At 43.8% G+C, this 25,506-nt stretch overlaps 2 protein-coding genes across 10 annotated transcripts in view; one reads left to right on the top strand and one right to left on the bottom strand.

The window, feature by feature from the left end:
* Positions 1-14,496, bottom strand: part of GRAMD1C (GRAM domain containing 1C) — a 49,310-nt gene extending 34,814 nt beyond the window's left edge. Inside the window, exons 1-3 of one of the 8 annotated variants that reach the window (XM_080564069.1) lie at positions 4,725-4,911; positions 3,530-3,662; positions 2,603-2,762 (exon numbers count right to left, since the gene is read on the bottom strand). In XM_080564069.1, coding sequence (XP_080420195.1) covers positions 2,603-2,719 — 117 coding nt within the window. In that variant the 5' untranslated portion in view covers positions 2,720-2,762; positions 3,530-3,662; positions 4,725-4,911. Of the gene's footprint in view, positions 1-2,602; positions 2,763-3,529; positions 3,663-4,724; positions 4,912-9,612; positions 9,655-13,115; positions 13,245-14,129 lie in introns of those variants that run through there. The other 7 variants (XM_080564070.1, XM_080564071.1, XM_080564068.1 and 4 more) reach the window with 7 other exon arrangements.
* Positions 14,497-15,580: 1,084 nt separating this feature from the next.
* LOC308182369 (uncharacterized protein) lies at positions 15,581-25,404 on the top strand. Of its 2 annotated transcripts, none has more exons than XM_080566856.1 (4): positions 15,581-16,405; positions 21,075-21,518; positions 24,014-24,154; positions 25,299-25,404. In XM_080566856.1, the coding sequence occupies exons 1-4, from the start codon at positions 16,171-16,173 to the stop codon at positions 25,301-25,303; spliced, it is 825 nt and encodes a 274-aa protein (XP_080422982.1). In that variant the 5' UTR covers positions 15,581-16,170; the 3' UTR covers positions 25,304-25,404. The 2 variants fall into 2 exon arrangements, with proteins under 2 accessions (XP_080422982.1, XP_080422983.1); XM_080566857.1 differs by having other exon boundaries at positions 15,581-16,409.
* The last annotated feature ends 102 nt before the right edge of the window (positions 25,405-25,506 follow it).

The raw sequence follows: 25,506 nt of genomic DNA, 5'->3' as shown, positions 1-25,506 counted from the left end.
ACCAGACTTCTACAAAGCAACAAAAGCAGAAAAACCTCTTCAGCACTGTCCAGAAAGTTTTAAAGACAGCTACATAGGAATCAGAAACAACTTGAAGACACTGAATCAGGACACTGTTGTACCTTGTTTAGAAATTGACCGAGTTCAACTATATAAAGTTCCAGAAATAATGTCAATTTAAATAAGACTAACCTGAGTTATTCCTATGATGAAAGCCTGTTAAAGCCTGTGAAGGTTCCCTTCACATCTACACCTTCAAAGCGTGGACACTGCAAAGAATTTGAGCCACTTAGCAAACTGTGGAGGAAAGTTAAGGTATGCCTTCTCTCCCAAGGGTACAATAAAAATGCTAATCATTCAGAAATTATTCGATTGCATATATAAGCAAGCATGCAAATAGCCAGTCAACCTCAGTAGATCTGTGTGCACATTTTTAAAGTTTGCTAATGGCAGTTAATAATTTTGCATTTGCTTTGTTAGTGTTTTGTCCTTGTTTTGAGACACCACAAACCCGCACGCTACACAACAATTTGCATTCTGTATTTTTTGACATGCAGAAATAAATACAAATAGCTGAGAGCAGAGGTAAGATGACCTCTCTCAGAGTAATAAAACTTGGAGTTCACCTGATTTTAAGAGATCCACACAAGCCTCCCACTGAGCTTCACAGTCTTGGTATCAGTCACTACTATCTGCTTGGGGTCCCAGATTCCAGTAAGCCTATGAACAAGCTGCCTGATTTATTCCTCACGTATATTTAAAAGCTTCACTTAAACATAACAACATGGACTACCGCTCTTGCTCCTCAGTTCACAAGTAAGGAGATCCACACCATCCACCCCTCTAAATAAAGACCTCCTGACGTGCTGTTCCTCAGACACAGAAGAACTTGACCTGTAGTTTCCAATTAAGTTTCTAGGCACAGTTGAAAACAAATTACTTTTTAATCCTACCCTAGCACATTAAAATAAACATTAATTACCCTTGGGAAAATTGTTGCATTTCTAATGAAGAACGGATTGTTTTCCCTTATTCAAATACATCTAAAATCCTGCTTGGCATCAAAAGAAAAACGCCTCCAGAAGAACACCACAGTCAGAGGGGAGTCTGATTTTATATAAAAAGACTGATTTAGAACAAAAGTATTCTTGAGACCTATCTGTACAGGCAGAAATATAAAAAACAGGCCAACACCACACTTTCAGCAAGTCTAAAGCCTCATTAGGATATGAGAGAGCCTTAACAGCCCTGAACAAAAGTCATTTAGCAGCGTTGGGCAAGCAAACTGAAGACTTCACTTACTCCAAAGCAGATACAGGCAAACTTATCTATAATCATAGGAACAACTCCCACGGCACCATGTGGTCCCTCTGCTGAGGCTACCTGTACAACATGTCCACTCTGACAAGCCTTTTCATCAGCTAAACACAGATCCCACTGCAGTCATTTCTTCAGCCCAGAAGCCTCCATTAGAACCATCCAATCTAACCCATAACTCATGATGTTGTGACTTAAGTCCTGCTTTAAAACCGGAGCTGTGATGATCAAGTTCCCCCTTGGAAAATAAAATACATACAGAGATACACATTTTATCTTCTTGATTTCAAAGTCGCCACTGATGGAGAATCTACCCTAGCTACGGGTAGTTGTTCTAGCTGTCTGTTGATTAATGTTATTTTCACCTTGTGAACTTTTTCCAGACTGTGAGCAAGTCACACCCTATCTTCTTTTAGAAGGCATTAAGTTTCTCAGGTCTATTAGCAAGATTTTTTGCAGACTTATTGTGAAGGCTCTTCTGAATCCCCTCCTACTTTCAGTGTGGTTCTTCAGCTGTGAGCTCCAGAGACAGACATAACATTGCAGGAATCACTGCAAACACACAAATTCAGGACTCACATTTGCTTTTGGGCAGAGAAACACAGTGAAAGCTCACATTCATGTGACTACCAGTCTCCCTTATCTTTTCAAGACACTGGGACACAGATTCCTATTTCTTCTGAAAACAAGTGTGAGGCTGTATTTTAAATATGTCAGACTTGTTCTGTGTTAACTCTCTCGTGAGCAAATAAAATCGATCCACCCCTTTACAGTGATTTATTTTCACTAACTATTCTTTAAAAAAAGAAAATCAGAGAAATTTTGGGTTAGAAATAACTCCACTTACTGGCTACTCTTAAGGTGTACTAGCAGTATCTTACCGTTCTTTCCTTTCTCTCAAAGCATAAAAACATTGAACTTCCACAGGGAAAGAAGGAGTCACAAGACACCTCCTCACTCCAGGTGACTTACTGTGGTGTGTACAGTACGCCATGCACTTCAGGACTGGCTGTGTAGAGTTTCCACTTTTTTTGTTTTAAATAAAGAGCTATTTGATCTCACGTAGTTGTCCACACGGTTGTATTTAATTAATAGGTCATATGATTCATTGCAAATAAAAAGAGAAAGAAAGCAAGCAACTGTTGCTAGGGTCAGTTCAGCCACCGTAATCCACAGGAACTGGCTCTCCAAGAGTAAATTTTTACTCTCTTACGCGAATGGAAGCCAGCTCATAGCCACAGTGGGAAAGGGGAAGAGTTTAAGGAGCCAGGACCATTTTACTTACATTCATTTTATGCTCTTCTTCAATCACCCTTAACTTCTCCGGAGAGGGGAGTCTCCTAAGCACAGGGCACTCTTCCAGTGGGCCACTGGCAGGCACAGGGCTGCACACTGGGGTCATTACGTCCCCTTCCGCAGCCCAACCCCGCTCTTATTTGCACAGGCTGAAGGAGAAACAGATTTTAACATTTCTTAGTGACCGAGCAGAGAACAAACCACTGGCAGCTTTGTCCTTCAGTGGCATCTGTGTACAGGCAGAGCAGCATCCAGTAAGAATTTTAGTGCAACTGGGCCTTTCTTCTGTTGGAAATACAGCACGTAAAATGTCAAGGGATACTAGAAGAAGTCATGAGCAAAAACTCAAGTTACTGTTTTTTCCAGTTTTTTATTGTTTTTAAATCCATAAGATACCACACGCAAGGCTAAAGACAGTACCTAGTCCCCCTAAAACAAGTGTTAGTATTAAGTAGTTCCTATAGATGCATGGACAGGCACAATAAAAAATTAAGACAGACCACTAATTTGCTCTAACACAAGTAGCTTCCAAAAATCCACATAGCAAGAAACGTCTCACATATTTCATTATGGAGAGCTTCTGAAATATTGGACACACTCTTAAAGTATTTGAAAAACCCAGTCTCATGAAACTGACTAAAATCAGGTACTTAAAGAGGGAGCCTGAAGACTGGTGGATCAAGTACCTCAGAAGCAGTGTCACATACTCCCCAGCTTTCATCTGTTCACCCCCTTTCCCACTTGCACCACCTCAACAGCAGTCCAGCCCTCACCAGCTCCACTGCAGACCTCAGCCTCATCAAGCCCTTGTTGACCTGACAACAAGGACAAAGGATATCCACAGAAGAGGATCAAACCCTTATGTTTCAGAAAAGCAGCTCTGTTGGACTACTGATCAGAAAGGCTGTACCACAACCATTTACCACGTGGTGCGACATGAGCACGGCTGGCCTCGAATCCTGCTCACAAAGGCCCGATCGTCTCCTGCACTTCACCAGCCACCTTCTCCCTCCGAGGGCAGGACAGAAGGTCTCATGCTTGAGCGGTGCCTACACAAGTATAAACATCAAGTCATGTTGCAGCACGGCTTGGAAAAGAGCCTCCAGTCCACAACCAAAGTTGTCACAAGTACAATTCTGACAAGTTAGCACTATGTGAAATACTGGGAGCTCTGCTGCTAAAACCAGGCTATACCATTAGGAATAAGGTACAAACACCGTTTTTGTGGAAAAAAAAGATTGAAATTTGGTTTCCCACCCAAGCAGAAAGGAAACTCTAAAGACTTGACGTTCAAAAGATGGAAGTTGTGAACGGTCTTCACAGATCCGAAGTTCTTCACAGAACTTCAATCTTCAGTTGGCTGCGCAACAGTTTTCATTAGAAAAAAATAGAGAAGAGTAGGAAGAACTTAGAAATAAAACGTTTCAATTTAGAAAACGTGAAGAGATCTCCACAGTTTCTCCTTCAGGACCCCATGAGAACCAGCTCCATTTCCCAAGCCACTACGTTTCAGTGACACACAGCTTCAGCTGAAGCTATTCCAACAAGGTCTGTATTTAACCTCATGAGGCTCTACAGTCCACTCAACGGCAGTGCAATTTAACTACACATGTTACTAAATGACAGCTCAGAATACAGTTTTCATGAGTGCTCTCTACCCAGAGGGAACAGCACCTAATGAATAATGCATCTTGCAAGCACAAAAGGAAACACACTTCAAGCACACACAAACTAAGCCTTCTGGAAATGCACTGCAGCTGAAAATGCGTTCTTATCAGTGATAAGAAAGCCTCTTATCAGAAGGAACATTATAAACTCCTCTGGAAAAAAAAAAGTTTTGATTGAATATATCCCCTGCTTATTCTGAAGCAATTGCTTTGCAGTATTTACTGTTTCCTCCTTGCGAGTAAGTGTTCTAAACCTCTTCTAAATGGCGATGCACTTTCCTAAGCCGACGTACTTTCGTAACAACTCTGATTTGGATGCAGAAAAAAAATAATCAAGTTTGACATGTACAGCGAGGAGCAAAGCATATGCTCAATTTCAGAAATAAAACTGACTGAGGCATGAAGCTAATGTAAAGACAGAAGATGCACGTAGCCTACACATACCTCCTCCTCCTCTAGCTGGCTGCAGTCTGTTCCAGTCCACGCAAGTCCCTGGCCAGCACTCCGGCAGTCTCTGCAGCTCCCCTCTCCTCACCCACTCATTCAGAGCCAGCGCTGGACGCCATCCAGCAGCACTAGCTAGCTTTCTGCCAGCCTCTGCCTGCATGCCAGCACAGAAAACAGAGACACTCGGGTCTTGCAGAACTAGCACACAAAACCCTGCGAGAAGTAGTTAAATAAAAAGTAAGGGGACTGGGGAGGAGCTCCAGCCTAAAATGACCATAACCTAAACAGACTGGGGGAGGCAGACCAAACGAAGCAGCACAGGTCACTTGAAGTTCACTGGAGTCCCAAAGGGGACAGCAGAGGAAACTACTGTCACCAGGGAAACACCAGCTCAGAAAGGAGCACTTGGTCCCCAGTGCTCCTCCTCTCCGCATCGCAGAAGGCTACAGCCCTTGCTAAGACACCTCCTCAGCCTGAGCTCCAGAAGTTCGGAGACTGGGGCATGCTTCATGCAGGGCCAAGCTGCCAATATGAGCACACCGCTGCCAAGAGCTCCATCCTTCGCAGGCACAGAGCAGCTGCCTGGAGGATGCGGGGCTCTGCATGCCTGTCAGACCTCTGTCTGCCCTCAAAGGGGAACAGTAGGCACACAACTACTCTGCTTTCTTTGTGCTGTCTGTGCCTTCCCATCTGTCTCACCTGGGACCTGTCTGCTGCATTTCTGCGAGCAGCGAGGTGGAGCCAGGCTCCGACTACGATTTGTGTTCGGGGACATTCTGGGAGCACAACCAGCCAGGGAGGAATCAATGCGCTGCTTAGGAGCATCTCCCAGTGTTGAAGTGCGGAGGGGCACAGCATCACCCGTGCATCCCCAGCTGCAACGCTGGCCAAAAAGCTGCCACAATACACGTGAGGTTTCAAAGCCACGGGAGAAGAGGCAGGTGACTGTGCTACATCCACTTGGAGGTGTAGGAGGCTGGGCCGGGAGTGAGCAGATCCCCTTGGGCACTTGGCTGAAGATACAGCTAATGACTCACAGGGAAGAGAAATCCCTCTCCTACTACATACAGCCCTGCTGAGGAAGCTGAGAGAAGGAAAAAAAATAAACATGGATTTCAAAGCATTTTAGTCACTCATATAATCAGATTTAAATCTGAACACCTCAAGGAACGAGACAATTGAATACAATGGGGCCATATTTACAGCCACATTACCAGCCACGGCTGCTCACTGCTATTAAGCACTTGGATGGTGGCACTTCAGATGCCCCACAGTTCTTCTGCCAAGATCAGCTGCACGGGTAAATAACACCAACTGGTTTCACCAGAAAAACGAGGCAACTCTCCTGCCTTCCTGAGACAGAGCTGAGATAAACCACAGGGAATCTCGGTGTGCTAAAAGGAGCCACAAGATATCGAGAGGCAAATCCGTAGGGAAAAAATTGTTGACGATTTCCTTCTACCAGAAAGAGAGCAGGAGGACCCAAAATGGTCTCAGAAAGGCACCACCAAAGCCTGGGTACCAGTGTGGCTCCAGCCTCAGAAGTGGCAGAAGTGTGAAGTGGTTTCAGGGAATTTCCTGTTTATAAGATAAAGTCATCTTCAACTGGTTAAACACACCTGAGTATGGAAGCGTGAACCAGTTTGCAACAAGGCTAACGATTTCAGTTTCAACTATAATTACTTACATAACTGCTACAAAGTACCTCTGAGGTCAGATGAAACAAACACTTTGATTTTAAACAAGAAGGCTAAGCAAAAACATTCAAGAGATTTGGTCACTTCCATAGAAAAAAATACCTTCCCCAGCTCAGAAGAGAAAACTAAAATGCTTTTAGCTTCCAGGAGGCAAAGTGGTCCAACCTCAGACTTACTCAACATCCTCATCAAAACCATCCATAGCTGGCAATAACTTCCTCACACCTGGTAGTAAAGTTATGCCTACAATGCCTCTACCAGAGAGGGTGCTTCACACCATCTTCCCAAGACACCAGTAAATGTCAAATCGACAAGGGTCTTAAGTGCCTAGCTCCTTTTCATTTTAGGGAAAATTTGCAAGCCTGTACACACTCTCCTCATTTCAAGGATATAATTCAAAGATTCAAGTCATCCTTTTTTTCTCCTTCTCAACACGAATTTTATCTAACATACAAAGACCTTAAAAAAAAAAGATCTAAAAGACCAAGTTCTAAATCAGACTTAATACAAATAAGCCAAGTGTGTTTGTATGAACTCTGAAGTTACTATTTTAACATCATGTAATTTTGCAATGTGATGGAAGAGAGCTCGTCACTCTCCCTGCACAGAGTTATCCTTTAGCTCAGACAATTTCTCTGCTCCCCAGTTTAACCTCAAGCCCTGTAACCACATTGTCAGGTTCCAATAGACATCAGCATACTAACTAATATGATGCAGTAGTAATTAAAAGCTCAGTCAAGATGACTTCTTTTTGGATAAAAAAAACAAACAGACTTTCTGAACGACAGTTTCATCTGACTCATATTTCTTCCTACAACATGTGTGAAACAATTAGCCAATGTTATTTGTTAATAGCATCTGTTCCTTCACCTGATCTTTCACTGAAGACAACGTATTGAAGAAAAAAAAAACAAACTGCTTTTCTTTAGACTTATTTGATCCTTTTAGGAAGTAGGAGAAAAGGCTTACAAGTAGCTCTACTGCATCTGAAGTTACATGGAAAATACCACTTGCCACAGATTTGCCCCAAAACTATTTGTCTTATGAAATATCTAATTTGAGCTCTTCCTTTTCTACCTTAGAAACCAAATGCAAATTTACTCTTAGTCATTTCTACATTAAAAGCTGCTCCCAGACTTGACTGAACCATTGGCACCAAGAAAGAACATACACAATTTTTCTTCACCCTTACATAAAACTGGAATGCACGGGGTCAGCTACTGGGGGGCATTTCTATCAGTGTAAGCTAAGCAGAGCTGCATACGCACCGCAGTTCATGATCACAGACCTCCACTTACTCTGCAAGCGTTGATATCTTGAGTCCTGCTGGGTAGGAATAGCAGAAAACAGGAGAATCTGAGAAGCTCTATGAGCAAGCTGAATAACTTTGTCATTTCCTTGAGGATTTGGGGTGGGTTGCAGTAACAAATACATAAACTGAACACATCAAACTTAAAACTCGTGAAAGAACACCTCAGTTGTAGGCTTTACTGACTCCACAAACAACTTCAACAAAAAAAGCACTACCCAAGAAGCCCACTTACTCCATGTAACTTCTAAAATACTGCTGATATCACTAAGGAATCTTTACATAACTTAATTAGAGCAGAACCATCTGTTCCATGAAATGAGACAGAATATGACTTCCAGAGTAAGCCTTAACAGAAAAGTCATATACTCCTCTTTACTGTTCTCGTTTTTGAAAAGGGAAGCATGTGTCCCAAGTCATCTAACCATCCAAAGGAGATTTCAGATTTTGAAAAGGAGATTTCACTCAACCAGCACTAACTACACCGATTTTCAAAGTTATATTGCACATCCAATGTTTCTTTTTGTAGTGTCCAAATAAATAAAGAAATCACATGAATCTGAAGCATTTTCTTCCTGATCTGTTACCCATCAGGTTCTGGGCTAATTCTTTAGAGGTGTGTAATAAAGCATATTAGATACAACCTCAAATTACTGCAGCTGGGGAAAGTATATTTGGACAGGGCACTAGCTGCTGTTCAGAACAGGCTGGAACTTGAAGGCAGTCAGATCTACTCCAGTGCTCAGTTTGGAGCTGTATCAACAACAACAAGGGATTCCCAGAGTGAAAACAAGTGAGGGGAGAGGGAAAAACAAACAAAAACAGCCACTAACCTAATAAACCATGTTCAAGGGATAGTCAGAAATACAGATTGCCTTTTCCTTACCCTTTCAAAATGCTGCATCCGTATACACAGGGCTAAACAGCACCTATTCCAGAGATTCCAGATAGGTCAACAAATGACATACCAGAGCTAGAAGTACAGCAAGAGCTTGCTTAGGAATTTTATTCTCTTTGGAGACCTACATCTAATTCTTCTCCTCCTCAGCCAGCTGCTTCATACCAGCAAACAAGGAGGCAGCTAAAAAACCTCCTCTGACGTCACAAGCCGTGATGTTTCTCCTTCAGAAGCCAAGCATTTGGAGGTAACAGATGAGAAGAAATCTTTCTTTGGAAGTAACATACCAAGCGCACAATACTGGAGATAAAGCAGCTGACCAAGGACCTTAAACATTGGTCTGTCAAAACATAGTCACTGATACAAGTCACCCAATAATCCATTCCTGGAGCAAACATCAGCGTGCACAGAAAGGAGCATTCAAACAACTACAGATGCATGAAATATTTCATCAAGCCCTTAGCAGTCTTAAGCCCCAGAGTATGTCAGCTTATACCTGTGCCACAAAAAGTTACCACCTGAATTGTGATGTATATATCCGCATCCCTCCTGTGCGGGTTTGAGCCATATGTTTATCACAGTCTTGGCATATATACTTACACTTTCCCACAGATTAGCTCTCTCTCATAAACCATATCCATGTTTTTCAAATTTCAAAACCCTTTTCCAAGTCTTGTATAACCTCATTGGTTCTGGTATTATGAAAAATAAAAGGCCTCTCATTTTACTTTTCCCTGTATGATTTGTTTGCTTCTGTTGCCATACTCCTTGAAACTGACCAGCTCTTTAAACTGACATTACATCGCATTCAAGTTTTCTTCTATAAAGCATCTTTCATTATCTCTCTTTTTGCAGACCTCCTCACCACCTCCATTTCCAAACTCTTAAACAACCCTCTCAGATAAAAACAGTTTTCTGAGATGCCCATTTGATTTCAACAACTCTTTCCACCTACCGTTTCATGATGAGATAAGGACTTACTTTTTTGTTCTTTCTTTCCACTGGCATTCTTCTTATTACAGACATCTATGAACTTTGGCTGTTTGTTAATAGACAACAGTTCCCAGACAGAATATCCTCACTTTTGATGCAAGGATCCTTTTCACTAGCTTCCTCATTCACCTTTATCCTTTTATTCATTACAATAGGAGAACAGTCAAGATTTTCACAGGTTTCTTCTTCCAAAGATATTAAATTTAATTATATTTCAGTACGAAGAATGTAAGAAGGGTAAAAAATGGTTTCAGAATCTTGAGATAAAGCTTCCATATGTAACTTAATTTCCAAAGCATCTTTGATTTTCATCATTTCCATTTGCAGATGCCAAAACCAGAACCATATAATCAAAAGTAGATGCAAGCCTTACAGGTTCCAGTAAGGTGGTCAAGTTTGCAAACAAGCTTTTTTCTTCCTCCATGAGGACAAAGTCTAGCTTTGTCCACCTCCAGGGAACAGTCTTCAAAAACCAAACAAAAAACCAACACCTCAAAAATATCCTCACAACAACACTTTAAAGGGTATTTATGAAAACAACATCCTCAAAGAAGCACTGCAAGTACCAGTAAAATCTGTAAGTCTCATAACAGCAGTTTGTAGTGCTATAATTTAAGAATTGCTTACACTAGTACAGAAAATTAATTCTCACAATTTTTCCAATAACGCTGTCCAAAGTATTCTTGCTTTAGAGATGAAAAAGTCAAGCATAGGCTGAGATTTTTCTCTTCTCTTTCTTCTTCTCCTGCCACTCTTCCTTCTCCCCACTCACCATAGTCAGGAAAGAGATTATAACCCAGAGGCTCCCAATCTGAGTCTGCTGTTAATTGCATTTGCTCATAGCACCTATAAAGCATTAGTGATACTTAGCATGACTTTCAGAGGCATGGCACAACTGCCTACTCCCACTCAAATCCATGAAAAATTGAAGTCAAACCAGTCAGACTTTAACATCCACATTTGGTTTCCATCATCAGAGAAGCAACAGGACATACTCAGAAAAAAAAAAAAATGAATCCGTGGAGCAAACAAAAGTCAGACACTTACAGGCTCTCAAAGCAAATAAGCCAGGCAACAAAGCTGATATCCAGCCACTCCTGCAGGCTGCTCTTGCTGTTGTAAGAGCTCCTTAGTTTTACCAACTTAAAAGTAGGAATGAGCATTAACAAATCCACACCTGCCACGGGACACTAAGATCATCCTTGGTCAAGTGCTCATGACACATGCTTTAGGCACTGCAACAAGCTGCCTTCCATGTTATCACCTACACATCGACTGTGACTCAATATTCAGGGAGTTCTAATGATTTGTTTATATCCTTAGCAGCTGATCATCAGCCATGAAAGTTATTAAAACACATTTTCTGTCTAGAAGAACAGGGAAAGATGCCAATGACATAACGTTTTAATTAGAAGATGCAAGCACCTTTTTTTTTTTTGGCCTTGAATTTGCAACATTCTGCTTCTTGCTGCTTCTAAGTTCAGTCTTCTTGAGGCTGAGAAAATGAGTAGCACAGCCTCCTACAAACAGATCCACAGAAGTTTTTTTAAAACTAATCAGCGCCATAAGCCGCATAGCTGGAACTTCAAAGCCACAGCACTGTCTTAAAAGAGGCAAGTATTTACACAATTCTCTTAAGAACAAGGTCATATTTGCCGAGCCAGATAAACACAAACTTCAAACAAATATTGAAGTCTTTGAGTATAAACCATAGATAGAAGGCAACCGCTAAATACTAGAGAATGCTTCACACTTGTTTAGTACCTGTCACAGCACAGAAGAATCCCAGTACCCACAAAAGTTATGGACAGGCAGAAAATGGCACTGTGAGGACACACAGTATACTGCACACACACTGCCTGAGGTCCTGCTCAGAGAAACTTCTAGCCTTAGGCATGCATCTCAAAGCTAAAAATTCAGAGCCAGTAGCACAGTTATAAACTTCATACTTCACTATTTCAGATTGCCAAGCTTAGCAAATCCTTGCTAACTCTAAGTCCAACAAACTGACCCTGAGATCTCAACAGGTTTCTTTCCCACATAAAATACCAACTGTGCTAACGATTGTGCAAACTAACTCTCAGTGGTACACAAACAATCTAATTTATTATCTAATGAGAGCTCAGCTGACAGGTACAGTGCCTACACAACATTATTTGCTACCAACTCAAATACAGAGGTACAGCTGGGCACAGGCAGAATGCCCTATATCATCTTTGTTGTTGTAGGAACAATGAAAAAAAACACTGAATGATCCAAGCACTCTAGCAGTGTAATTCTCAGACCTACCTGGATTCAGCCTTTCCCATTTGTAGTGGCTCGAGATGGCTATTGTTCAGTTTAAAAGCATACATGCATTTCAGAGGAAATGTATGCTAGCACCTGAGATGTGAAGTCAGTGTTCTGACCACTGAGGACAGCCCCTAGGGCTTGAACAGGAGGGATGAAGAGACACGCAAATTAGATTTATAAATCTAACAAGATTCAAACAAGAAGCTGGGAAATCTGATCCCACACGTCTGCTTGCAGCTCTGCCACCGATTTCCTGTGGCCTCTGCGAGTTACTTCATCTTTCGGCTGCTTAGCACAATGAACACTCTGATGACCTCATCAGGACAAGGACATGGCCGTCCAGATGATGTTCCTATGCACAAGCTAAGGCACGCCAATTTACTGAGGCCACCTGATGCAGATCCTGAGTCACACCGTCAGAGCTCTGAGGAATCCAAATCTTTCACGAGATCAGGTGTTTCCCCACCTGTCGCTGCACACCCAAGTGTGCCACCTTCCTAACAGGACAACCCATCCACTAAACTAACAGCAACACACACACTAAGCCCACAATTGTAAGTTCACCTTCTGTCAATATACTGAAGAAAAAAAAAAATCAAAAAAACTAAAAGAGTTTTAAGAAGTGTTTATTTTTTAATGCCCTCCATTTTCAGTGAGGCAACACCTTGGAGAACAGCAGAATGAACATGTGCATGCTTCTTCTGCCCTTCCTAGTTACAAATACCATCCTTTATTCCTTTATACAGAACTCAGAAAGCTTATCCTTGTGGAAAACACATATTCTCACCTGACAAAAAAAAAAAAAAAACAGATGCCAGGAAAATACATCTTATCCAAGATAAAGAATTAAACTCAGCCCTTACTGTTAAAAAGCATCAGTGACTTTCTAGAGGCATACAGAGACATTGGACAGGTCAATGAACCGGGCAAGGAACTGGGAGACAGGACTGGGCACGGAAGTCAGAAGTCCTGTCACTAACTTGATACGTGACATCAGGTAAGCAACTTCATCCCCTCTCAGTTTCAGCTTACACTTTAGTAAGCCGATAATGATAAATTACCTACCTCACTACATGGGTGGAGAACGCTTTACTAATTCATGACAACAAAGCAACCTGAGAAGAGAGGATATAAAGCTAGTCCATATACATACATACAGATGCAGACAGATAAACAAATTGGAAGAAAAGACACGTTACCCAAAAGCTCCAGTCAGCACTCCAACTGTACTGGGCAGGAACCTGCATCTTTTCTGTGCACAAACCAAGCGTCTCCTCTGAGTCCGCAAGCAGCTTGCTGATAAGACCATGATCCACTTCATGAACTTCCTGAGAACAAGGAAGCGAGGTTATGTCATTTGACAACAGAGGAGAAAGGTGCTGAAATAAGAAGATGGTTAAGCCATTTAAGAGCTGCGTATTAAACGAAACTTGACGTGCTAGATTTATCCAGGTGAGCGGCATGGAAACACTTCCCACTGGCAGCATTTTCATTGATTTTTTACAGCGTATGCTATATTTAATTTTTACCCACCTTGTTATCAGAGTATATTATTTCCACAGCAACACCTCAACTTGGGCATTGGAGCCACACAGACGTTTAGAGCTGAGCTTACATGAACACGAGACACTTGTGCACAACTTGCAGGACACCTCTGGGAACCGAGGGACCTTTCAGAAAGCAAGAAAGGTCGTGCAGATGTGGCACTTCCCAGAGATGCAACATACTTTATGACGATATAAATACATATATTTATGCCTATTATTTACACCGTAAGGTTTATTTGTACAAGATGCAACACTACAGAGGCCAGCAGCACTACCTGCATTCCTTACTATGAAAATAAGCACGCTTTTGGAGCACTTCCCCCTGACACCGCTATTCGCTTGGGAGCTCGGTTCTGCTTCAGGAGGGGCAGCGGAGCTACAGTACAGGGGGACACTCGTCCCAAATCCCACAGCAAGCCGGGCCAGCACCCCTGCGGGCCCCACCAGCCCCCAGCCCACCCAGAAGAGCCCAAACCCGGCTTCTCGCCCGGCGGAACCCGCAGCCGAGCCGCGGGGCGAGCAGCGCCGGGGAGGCACCGCCACGGCTCCCCCCAGCCCCGGCGGGCCCTGCCCCGCTCGCTGCCCCCCAAAACTTTCCGAAACGGCGGCGGAGGCGTGCAGGACCCCCCCCTTTCCCCCCTCCCGGGGCCGGGGCACGGAGCTCACCGGCGGGGAGCGCGCAGAGCCCGGTGGCAGCGGCGGCGCTTACCATGGAGGGGGGCGAGGGCGGCGCGGCGCCCGCCAAGCGCCTCAGCGGGGCCGCGGCCGCCATTTAAAGGGGCAGGCGCGGAGCCGAAGGCGGGAGGCGCTTGCCAAGGGCCAGCGGCTCATGAGGAGGCCGGGCCGGGGAGAGGAGGAGAGGAGAGAAGGGAGAGGGGCCGCCCGCCCACGGCAGGGGGCTGCCGGACGGCCCCGATGGGGAGCCGGGTTAGGCGGAGGGGGTTTTGCGATCCCCCCCCCCCAACCACCACCCTCCTATACACACGGGGGGAGCCCCTGTGAGGCTTTGGGAGAGCTCAGTGAGGACGGCCCGGAGTTGGTGGAAAGTTTGAGGAGGAAAAAGTGATGACACAGCCCCCCCCTCCTTCCTTCCCTCCCTGACTGCGGGAGGCGGTGGGGCTGGGCAAAGCCTGCCCAACGCCGCTCCACAGGGACCCCTAGAGGGGGGAGAGCGAAACCCTATAATCGTGTCGGGTTAGGCGAGGGGGAGAAGCTTCACGTTCAGCTGGTGGCTGCCTGCGACACTGAAAAACAAAAACACTAAACTAAAACACTGAAAACCCTCTGTATTCCCTTGGTTTGAAGCTGGCTGGCCCGACAGCTTTTCTTGGGCACGTCCTGTTTCATGGAGGATTCACAGCAGAGTTACCATTACAGGATGAAACGGACACACTGCACGTGCCATTTATGCTCATCACAACACACTTTTTTTTTTTTTTTTAGAAATGCATCAGATACTTGGGCTTACATCAGATAGTGTTTGGAATGCCTTTGATCCAGACCCATCTTCCCACACTGACTCCTTTGCCACGCAGCCATGGCCACTAACTCAGTCCCAGCTCCTCTCGATGTGCCAGCTGCCTCTGACTTCGCTGGTTATTCACTCCTCAAATTCTTGGTTGCTTTTGATTCCTCTGACTTGTTCCTTTCATAGATACTTTCTTTACTGTCTAGCACTTTGGCAATACTTCCTTGAGGAGGGCCTTGAGCTCTACCTTTCAGCTTTACACCAAAGTGATATGTTGCCCTACGCTTGGTCCCAACTCCCTACTTAATAAATATTTTCTTCAGAGTAATTCCTTCCTGATAATCCCAGGTCGGGTCTTCCCACTCTACCAGCCCATTTAAATATTTGCCTTCTAGGTTCTTCAGCCATAACCCTGCTTTCATTGATACAGGTGTCACTACGTCAAAGCTAGGTGTTGTTCCTCTTGACATCGTTCAGTCAGTAGGCTTTTGCGAGTCAAGTGTGGAATTTCATGAAACAGTTATTGCAGTCCTTCCACCTGCAGAGATGCAAATCAAAGAATTTGTCAGAAGATTAGTCATGAAAGCTGTAGCATTAGGACAGTTTTCCTCATGGTGTGTAGGGTTTTCTCTTTGTTTTGTTTGGGAGGGGGGGGCTGTCCTTTTTGCTTCTAAATACCAAGAAAAGCAGAAATACTGATGCTTCCCTTAGAAATGTGCGGCAAAAGTGTTTTAATGGGTGTGGAATTGAGCCTCTACTGGATAATCAAGCGAAATTCCGTTATCTGAAGAGTGCTAAAGATAAGCAAAGCCCTTAGATAAAGCCAGCAGGCTGCTGGATAGGTGCACTGGGAGAGGCATCAGCCAGCCAGCTGGGCTGGCACGTGCTCCATACGGCTGCAGCGTACGGCTCCGTACTTTAAAGAATATATTTTAGCTATACACACAGTGTGTGTACAGCCACAAATATAATAAATTCCCGTAACTTCCCTAGGATGCTAGGAATCGAGTTTGCTTTCTCTTCTCACCTCCACTAGGAAGGGGTTCAGCAGAAGAGAGGTCTCCTTTTGAATACCTGGATATTCTGTACTCGGCCCAGAGTTCTGGTTTATATGAGGCCAAAACAAAAAAACAAAAACAAAACAAACAAAATTATCTTCCCTCTGCTCTCAGAGCATTTTTGGCATCTTCTATGGGATAGATGAGAACAGCCCCCGGGAAGTCATTGTTGTGACTTCAGATGTGGCTGTCATCCAGGCAGCAGGCAGAGCGCGGTGGTAACTTTAGTGTGACATTCACTGGGCAGAATGTGAGGTCCTGTTGCAATAGCGCACACGTATTTTGTCTTGCCCGTACCACCTGCACTACTTTTTTTGCTTGTACTATCGGTGAGACCACATACTTCAGCAGCGATGAGCCAGCACATTGGGAAGCTCTATGGATCTGCAGTGTCTTCATTTCTCTTCTTCTTACTGGTGGGTGAGTACTACAACACCTTCCTTAATTAGAAGAAATATAGGTTTTTTCCTAGAATTTGGATTGAGAGGTTCTCTTCTTTTTTTTTCCTTTTTTTTTTTCCAAAAAAAAATCTTTCCTGAGGGCTTCCCGAGGATGCAGGAAAACTATATCCAGTGTTGTACACTGCGTTAAAACATGTTTTTCTTTATACATACGTTCCTATTTAGTTAACAGCAGTACGTGTTTGGACTTGATCCCCAGGGTGGAATTTATCTTTCCAGAAAGTGTGAATTTGCCTGGCTTTTTCAAGAAGAAGGGCTGTGTATCATCATTGCTAGAACCTTCATTTCTATTTTAGTTCTCTGATGTATTAGCAAGCAGTTATCCACACAAGGTAGTTACTCACATCCATCTGTGAAAGCCAAACTTAACCCAGGGCAAAAGTCATATAAATTGAGATAAGCTATGAGCAGTCATTGATCACTTAATCACAGGCCAACTGGGAGCAGGCTAGAGCTTGCAAAGCACCCTCGCAGCACCAGCTGGGTGTGAAGTTGAGCTTGAAAGCCAAGAAAACCACCTGAAAGATGGTCGTTCCAGCACGTGAGGATTTTTATGTGGGTTGGAAATTGAGTCCTCAACCTCTTCTCCATTTATTGAGCTTGAACAAAGGAAAGGAAGCACAGCAAGAAAGAGCACATTTGGTACTGACCTCCAGCCTCCATTCTGGTTCCCCGAGGCTGTTGGCCCCTGGCAAATGAAGCTTGCAGGGCTGCTCTGGTGAACTCCAGGGACCAACAGGGAAATCTGAGGTTCCAGGACTAGGAAGCATTTTTATGCTAGCATATTTTATTCTTTCCTTTTGTCCTCCTGCCTCCTCTTGACTACCTCGTGTATTTCTCAGCCACAGCCAATGATATGGCCTCACATGGGAAAGGACCAACCTGCAGATGGAGTAAAGGGTAGGCTGGTGGGTTAGTAGGTGCTCTGTGGGTACTGGAAAACGTGGAGCATGTTGTCACATTACACAGAGTCCCAGAGAGCTTTCTCCCCTCATGGCTGAAAAATGGCCATGAACGAGCAACTTTATATGACAGTGACCTATTAGATCATCTAATAATTTTTCCAGGTCAAGACAAGATCATCCATGCTGTATGTCTCTGTGCTCTGTCTAGCCTAAGAGCTTTCACCAAAAAGCCTCGCATTCCTCTCCAGGGGGGACTGAGCCCTACAACCCACTGAAGGGGGACCTACACATCACTCTCCTAATGAAGCGATTGACATAAAAAGAGCTTTGAAGCAGAGTCAACAGAGCATTTGGCATTGGTATACTGCCAAATGCCAGTATGATAAGGGCATTGTGTATTTAAATACCAGTGAGCTAGCAGGTTCCAGTTTTGCAACCTTACCAGAAAAAAAAAAAAAAAAGGAAGGAAGAAAGAAAGAAAAAAAAATAGAGGCTGTGCTGTGACCTTATCAGTGAAAACCCCAAACAGAGCTGGGATTAAATGATACAGCCTACTCCTCTTGCATTTTGATTTTCCTAATTAGCTGTAAGATAGATCTATTGAATCAAAGACGTGGGGTAACACAGATGACAAGGCCAGTTATTTCCTGATAGGCAGTGCAAATGAAACTGGTGATGAACAAGAGGCAACATCAAAGCACATTGTTCCTGCTCTGTTATGATCTCTGTGCCACTAAGTGACTGTGTGAAAATGATGCCTTTTTCTTCACTAAAAGGAATATGATTGTGTTGCAGGGAGTGTGTATGGTAAGGCAGGAATACCTCTAGCAGAGGAGAAATTCTGTTGCCGTTCCTTGAAAAGAAGGTAGCAGTGGCACACACTGCTGTTGCTAAAGCAGCAGTATCCAGCAAAGATGATTGATGAATAGAGATTTTAAAAGAATATTCAAGACAAAAGTGCTTTAACAAATAATGAAATGCATCACATCAGAATATGCACAAAAACAAAATATGTCAAGTTACCTTCGGCTTTGTCACACATTTGTCAAAGTATTTGCACTACACTTTGTACTTCAAGATTAAACTTGAGTTTTCACAAGGTTTTCACAAGGTGTATAAAAATAGGAGACTCCTTGTGAACTTTTTTTCTTTCCTCCCAACCACTCAGAAATTTGATGATGTAGAGCTTTTTAAAGCTGCTTCTCGTCTGATTGAAAAGTACCTGCTGCCTGTCGGTGTCTCCACACAGGAGCTGAAATGGGGTCATTAACAGAACAGGGAAGGAAACAAGAAAACTCTGGAAAATCTCCGTGTGTCCTGCTTCCCAGGCCTTCTTCCTTGTGTTGTTGGACTGCTGGCAGACAGCTTGCTCGCACAAACCTCTGTCCGCTGCATGCAGTGACTTGCTTCTGTTTCATCCTGTCACAGGGGCGTGGGGAAAGTCACAAGCTAACCAGCTCTTCTCTTTTCTCCCTCATCTTCCTGTTTTGACCAACTTCACAGCCTGGAACTGGAAATTCATTCCTGAAAAAAGGGTGGTGGAAGCTGTTACCATTTTGTGAAGGATGCACAACATGTTCTGTTCTGGATTGTTGTTTTTACCTACTTATTTATTTATTTATTTATTTATTTATTTATTTATTTATTTATTTCTGTGTCCTGTGGCTTGGGTTTCAGTCACGCTACATATCATCTTATGTGGGCACTACTTGTGAGCCATCTGGGGACAGTAGACACGTTGCGTGCTATGTGGTTGCCCAGTTTCATAGCCAGCTTTTGTTTCATGTATATTTCTGCGTCCATGTGTTATCTCTTGTCTGGCACTTAAACTGTAAACTCTGTGCATCACCCTTTTGTGAGACACCTAGAAAAACAAGGCCCTGCTTTCTGACACAAACTGTCAGTGCTACTGCCATACAAGTCATAAATAATAATAGCTTATGAATACAACTGTGATTTTGTACACAAGCTTGCCTGGAGGAGCATTCAAGTAACTCTCAAACCCGTCATCAAGCGAGCGGGTTGGTTTTCCATTGCCATGAGACATTTGTCCCTGATGAACAGAGGCTATTGTCACTGAGAAGCTTCGGCAGGCCCAGACAATAGCACCTCACACCCTTTGAACGGCGGTGAAAGGCTGAAGACAATAGGAGATCACAACCCTCCCCGAGTGATCCGCAGTCCTTGAGAGGGCACCGACTTGTAAGAAGGGAGACCGTTTTTTACTCGAAGAAAATAAAACAGTGGAAGAAAGTTTTGCCAAAGATTGGTTTGAACCCTTGCTTGGAGGTAGCTGCTGGGTTATTTTTAAGAGTTTGTTTCCCCCTCTTTTTGTTCCAGCGGGGGATTTGAGACAGCAACTATTCCTCTCATCTTCCCAGCCCAGGCTTGTTTCCAGAAATGAGATACACTTGCATTGCTCCTAGCTCGAGGCTGCTTGCTACTATGATTAGCAGTTGCGTGAGGGAAGGCAGCTTTAAATCTCTGGTACAGGCGTATCGTCTGTATTTTTCTAACAAAGAGTAGCGGGATAATGGGATCCCTTCACAGAGGATAAATGTCACCCAGTGACAGGAGTCCTCTTAATTAAAAATAAGATAGCATGACAGCGTCTTCAGGTGCATCTTCTCTGTGTTTCAGGATGTTGGTTGTCAAAATGGAGTTGGCTATTTCATAGGCTGAGTGTTTTCACAACAACTCAAGTTATCAAACGTGTATGTTGAAATCTACATGTTGAAACCCACAGGAACTCTAACTTGTTGAAAACAGTTCCAGAAAGTGGGCTGCCCAGGCAGAATGACTTAACTATCTCTCTGCTAGGCAAACAGAAAATCAGGTCCCATCTTTGTGCTTTCCTGCTCTGTTTGTAAAACAGATACAGAACATACTGCAGTCAGTGCCTCTCACCTGCAGCTTCCCTCGGCTCTCCAGGTCTTCTCTTCTCCCTTTCATTCTCTGTCATTAAGCTTTTATATCCCCGGTAAGGATATAGAGCGTGAACTTTATTTTTACATTTTCTGAGAGCCTGCTAACACCTCAGTTTCAGCCTCTTTGAAAATCAGATCTGCTTTTCAGGTTGGTTAGGCATCATCTTTAGGAATTCCTGTGCTAGAAAATCTGTCTCTCCTGAGTAGAGCATGTCACCACTCTAGAGAAACACATCAGTATTCTCAGTATCAACACCTGCACCAAGCTAAGATGCCATCCCCCTGTTCGCAGACAATAACTTCTGAGTGTTCAGTCTGTGGCAATGGAGATTTCTTCCCAAGGGCCCGAGACTTCCTGCCCTGAAACTGGAAGTGCATGCCAAACCCCCTAAGAAGCTAACACATTATGTTTCGGGATGCAAGCACTTGCATTGAGATGATCATTCAGATGTTCACTGTACTTGTCAGAACAGAGCTGTCTGTGTGCAAGGGGACATGCATTTTTTGCTGTGACTTGAAAATGGTTGAGACCCTGAGACTTTTTGGAGTGGGAAGAAAGAGGTTAGAGTTCCAGGTGGAAATGTGGCTGAATGTGGCAGTGAACCTATCTGCACACATGAACATAACCTAAGCAGGAACCATGAAAAACATCCCTATTGCCATAATGGTGACCAACCTCGAGTCCTAAATCCAGGAGCTGTTCTTTGCTGTGGTTACAGGTCAGGAACAGCCACAAAGCTTATAATCCTACTGCCCTCAACCCTCCTCTTCTCTCTCTCTTTTCTGGTACAGATGCTGGTGTTAGTGGTGGAAATCCAAGCAAGGAGAGTACAGCTGTATCTCACAGGGCAGCACAGCCTCCACTGTTGACGACGCCTGAGCCATGGCACATTTTCGTGACTCAAACACCAGCCAAGGAAAAAGCCAAAGAGGGGGAAACTGTGGTCTTAAATTGCCACTTTAGCAGTCCGCAACGTCCTTCCCTGGCTGACCTGACGGTGAAGTGGTACAAAGAAGACGAAAAGGGGCAGATGGACCTGCTAGAAAACAACGTGACCATCTTGCCAAATAACTCTAGGGTTTTCCTGAGCGGAGACTTGTCCCAGGGAGATGCCTCCCTGGTGATCCTCAATGTGACGACCGGTGACCACGGAATCTATTTCTGTGAGGTTACACTTCCAGACGGGAAGGTGGCGACAGGAGACGGCACAAAGCTGAGGATCAGGAGGGCTCTGGGTAATATTTGGTGTTATTTATTATATTCTTTTCTCCCTCTTCCTCCTCCAAAGCTGGTCTACATGCTTGCAGAAGGAGGGAAGTTAGTCTGCTTGGCCTCTAGCAGCTATGGGCTGGTGCCATGGAGTGTAATTGCTAGGTAGTATTTGTCATTCTGTTTGTTAGGCTAGGTAATTTTGATTGGCTTGCTCCTAGAAACAATCACACAGGTGTTATTATAAAAAGAGACATTTACAACCAAAAAAGGAAGAAATAATTTTGTCACTAAAATCAGTGAGTGCCAAGAATGAAACTGCCAGACAAGTTCTCTTGTGTTCAAGGCTTTGTTCAGCTGAACCCCTATGAGTGGCAGGTGACAAGATACTTTCTCCTTTTTTTTGGACGTCATTTCTCTCCAACCCACTAATCTGCATATTCATTCCTTAACTCTGGATGACGTAAGTAATCCCATGATAAAACACAAGGATCATATTATATTGGTTCTGCTTAATTTCAGTCACATTAAAATCAAAGTAGCATTAAAACTGCCATGCTGTTTTCTTAGCCTCACAAATAGACACCAGGCATATTAAGTGTGGAGATAACTTGCTTTGCCTTTATCAGCTGGGAATGTCAAAGAAGCTTTCCTTTTTATATAGGCCAAACACATTCCAATCCCAACGAATCAAAACATCAAAAGGTTTATTATCTTATTATCTAACTTACAAAAAGTAGCACTTTCTTTGTCAGGAGTAAATCATGCAAGTGCTGTTCATTATCAAAGCTTCTAGCTCACTGAGTTTCACTAGGCCTTTGCCCTTTTGAGCCTGAATCCTTCCCTTACTAATTTTTATACAACTACTCAATTTAAACCACAGCTCTGACAAGGCAAGAAAATCATGCCCCTGCAAGGACTTGGCCATGTATCTTATGAGGTCTCCCACTGGCTTGATCTCATAGTCTCAGTAGTGCGTGTTACTCGTGCAATGTCTGCTCCCTGGCCGATATAATTGCCTTTCTGTGTTCCTGAGAAGATGAAATACATCATTTCTGCCTGAATTAAAGGGACAAGAGAACATGAGAAATATAATTCACAAGAAATGAAGTGTGCCACAAATTCAGACTGTCCAAAAACTTATCTAAAATTAAAAGGAGAAATTAGATGACAGTGTTAACTTGTCCATTACATGAAGAAGATGACGTATATTTTGAAGTGAGGTAAGTAATGGTTCTACACCACCTTCATTGCCTTTTTGATGAACGAGCAGCCCCCCAAATCAATTTCAACTACAGGACACCTCCCTGTATGTGGGAAGATCAGGTTGGGTTTTTACTGTTGAGCTACAGCTCGTTTACTGGTGAGCGACTGCATGTCCATCTATTCAGCAAGGTAGCAGCTTCTCCTGTGAACAAGTGACCGGATGTCTGGAAATCTGTCTATGAATTCCTCAGCACCTGTGCAATAGGTTTGACTTCTGGTTGTGAGTGGTGACGGAGCATGGAGATGAAGGTATTGGTGGGTCTGTCTTAAGCATCTACGTTAAGAGAAAAAGAGAAGGTAAATGGGGGAGCAGAACAGTTGGTGATGTCCTGTACAGACCCTTTCTTCCTTTCCTCAGTGAATTGCCTCAGTGTAGCTCAGTGGTAGGTGTCCTGAGTTAAACTCATTATGATTAAGGGCCGATTAAAACTGAGATAAGATTTCAGGATTTATCTGGTAGCCAATAGAGTAGCAACAGCATCCAGATTTTCTAGTGAAGCTTAAATGCAACCCCTTAGAGATATGTAATGAATGCCTGATCGTACTGTAATTGTAGATGAAACCGGAAGGGTTTTAAAGTATTCTTTTATTATCCTTTCTGGATGAGTCACATGGCAGAATGCCTACCAGGGGGCAGTCACATAAAATCTGTTCAGATCAGTCTTGTGCCACTGCGCGCCCAGTTCCCTCTCACAGAGAGTCTCCTCCTCTGGCAGGCTGTACTGTGGGGCAGGTGCTCTCCGTGATGCATCCCATAACTAGGTGGGTCTAGTGTCCCCACCTAACCAAAGGTTCTTCCTGAATCATCCTTCAGTCACAATAAATAGTGCAGCCAGGAGGCCAACGTGCTCTTGTCTCAAAGAAAATGGGATCATCCCATCTCTACCATGCAACAGCCCCGAAGAATAACAAGTCAAAGAAAGGGCTTCAGTGGAGCTCTGCCCGCCTTTGGATGCTGCTCCATAACAGCACCAGGTTGTTAAGGGAGACTGCTAGGGAGATGGGGCTATCCTGTCCCTAAACCCCCAGAAAGCATAGCAGCTTCATGCATAGGAATGGAAAAAATTGCTCCGTCGTGCAATACGTTCTCTCACATGTGGAAGACAATGATTTCATGCCAGACAAGGCATCGTTACAATCACTGTCATGGCAAGAAGCTTTCCTACAGACACTGCAGCAAATGTGCTAACTGCATTGCATACGCGTGCCTGAAAGATATCTTATGCTGCTCTCTCTGCCTTTCCTTCTCCCCCAGGCCTGTTCGGTATTGAAGAATCCATTGGAACGATCATCGGAGTTGTGGCGGCGGGCATCGGAGGCGTGGTGATTCTGATAATTGTTCTAACCCCGCAGCTAAGGAGGTGTGCCCTCTGCATGAAGCAAGGCTCTCACCAAGGTATGGAGCACAGAACAAAACCTGGCATTACTTGGTAGGAAGATGACCCTGGTCACCTGTTTCCTTTTTTTAACTGGAGTAGGAATTAGCCATTTACTTACCTCTGGTCAGAGCAGGTGTCTGGTTCAGGAAGCATGCAGTGTGGATGAAACTCTGCCAGGGCTGGTCCTCTATTCCATTTCTTTTGCAGGTATTTCTTTGGTTATGTTGGAAAGACCTTCATGTATGGGCCCAGTGAGTTACCTATAAATAAAAGAGTATCTTCTTTAATTGCCACCTTTAGCAAAGAGTTGTTCTGTGAGACACTCTTTCTCCTTTTAACCAAGTCCTCCTGGATCTGCTTGTGTTCTTTGGGGTTTATCCTGAAGAATGGTTCTTTCTCCCACCGACTACACACTTATATCAGTAGTCTTGTCATGCTTGCATACAGAAAGCCTCTAATGGACAAAGTACACACACGAGATGTGGTTTGTAAAGCCCAGTAATATCTTTTATTAGATCAACTGCTCAGATAGGGTAAAACAGACATTTTCATTACACAAATAAATGACCCAGGGAGAGGCTGACGTATCCAAAAACGCAACTGCCTCTTTTTGTCCAGCTCTGGCAGCTGTTCTAATAACAGTAAGCTGACACCGAAAGCTGGACTTTGCCACAAGTTTAGTTTCCCTTTGGCGCAGCCCAAGATGCAGTCTGTATTTCAGGATGAGCTCAGCTGACTGGACGCTTTGCTAAATGGGACTCTTTTGAAAAGCTCATTTTGTTTCTCTCTTCTCCGGAACTCAAAAATCTTACTCAACCTAAACTTCCAACCCAACCCATTCTGCGATTCCGTGAAATCAATCAATCAAACAAACACGAAGAGCTGTGTTTGCTCTTCACTGGAGCGCTGCCGCCACCTGATGGCCAGCTTTGCTGGGACAGAGACAGGGACAGAGCCAGGAGCTCTGCTCCCTCTTACCCTCCCAGCCTTGCTGAGTAGAGCCTAGGCTGATTCTGCCCACACAGCGTCATCCCTTTGAAAACCCTCTGAGCAAACAGAGTTTATAACCTCTCACTTTGCCAGATAGCCTCGGGAGAGTTTCTTGTGTTGTACTAATGTCATATCGCTCACTTCTTCTATTCTTTCTTTCTTGCAACATAGCTTGATCTGCAGTGCCACAGAAATCACTGGAAGATGCAAAGGCTAAATGTGGAACTTGTAAGCCAAAAAGGAAGCTCTAGATGTAATAAAAGTTTTTGCATTCATACGTCTTGCTTTTGGCATTTTTTCTTTTTCTAGTATGTTACTTCTTCCTGCAGCTTTGACAGCTGCAGTGGCATATTCAACATCCACCTGCAGCGAGGAGCAA

The sequence above is a fragment of the Anser brachyrhynchus genome (genome assembly GCF_964034855.1).
Source record: "Anser brachyrhynchus genome assembly, chromosome: 1".
Classification (NCBI taxonomy): Eukaryota; Metazoa; Chordata; class Aves; order Anseriformes; family Anatidae; genus Anser; species Anser brachyrhynchus.
This window is presented reverse-complemented; position numbering and strand designations above follow the sequence as displayed.

Excerpts from the sequence above, each read along its gene's own strand:
- LOC308182369 (XM_080566856.1), top strand. The coding sequence starts at position 16,171 with ATGTGGCTGTCATCCAGGCAGCAGGCAGAGCGCGGTGGTAACTTTAGT. Across the intron at positions 16,406-21,074 it reads CATTTCTCTTCTTCTTACTG|ATGCTGGTGTTAGTGGTGGA; the intron begins GTGGGTGAGTAC and ends TTTCTGGTACAG. Across the intron at positions 21,519-24,013 it reads GAGGATCAGGAGGGCTCTGG|GCCTGTTCGGTATTGAAGAA; the intron begins GTAATATTTGGT and ends CTTCTCCCCCAG.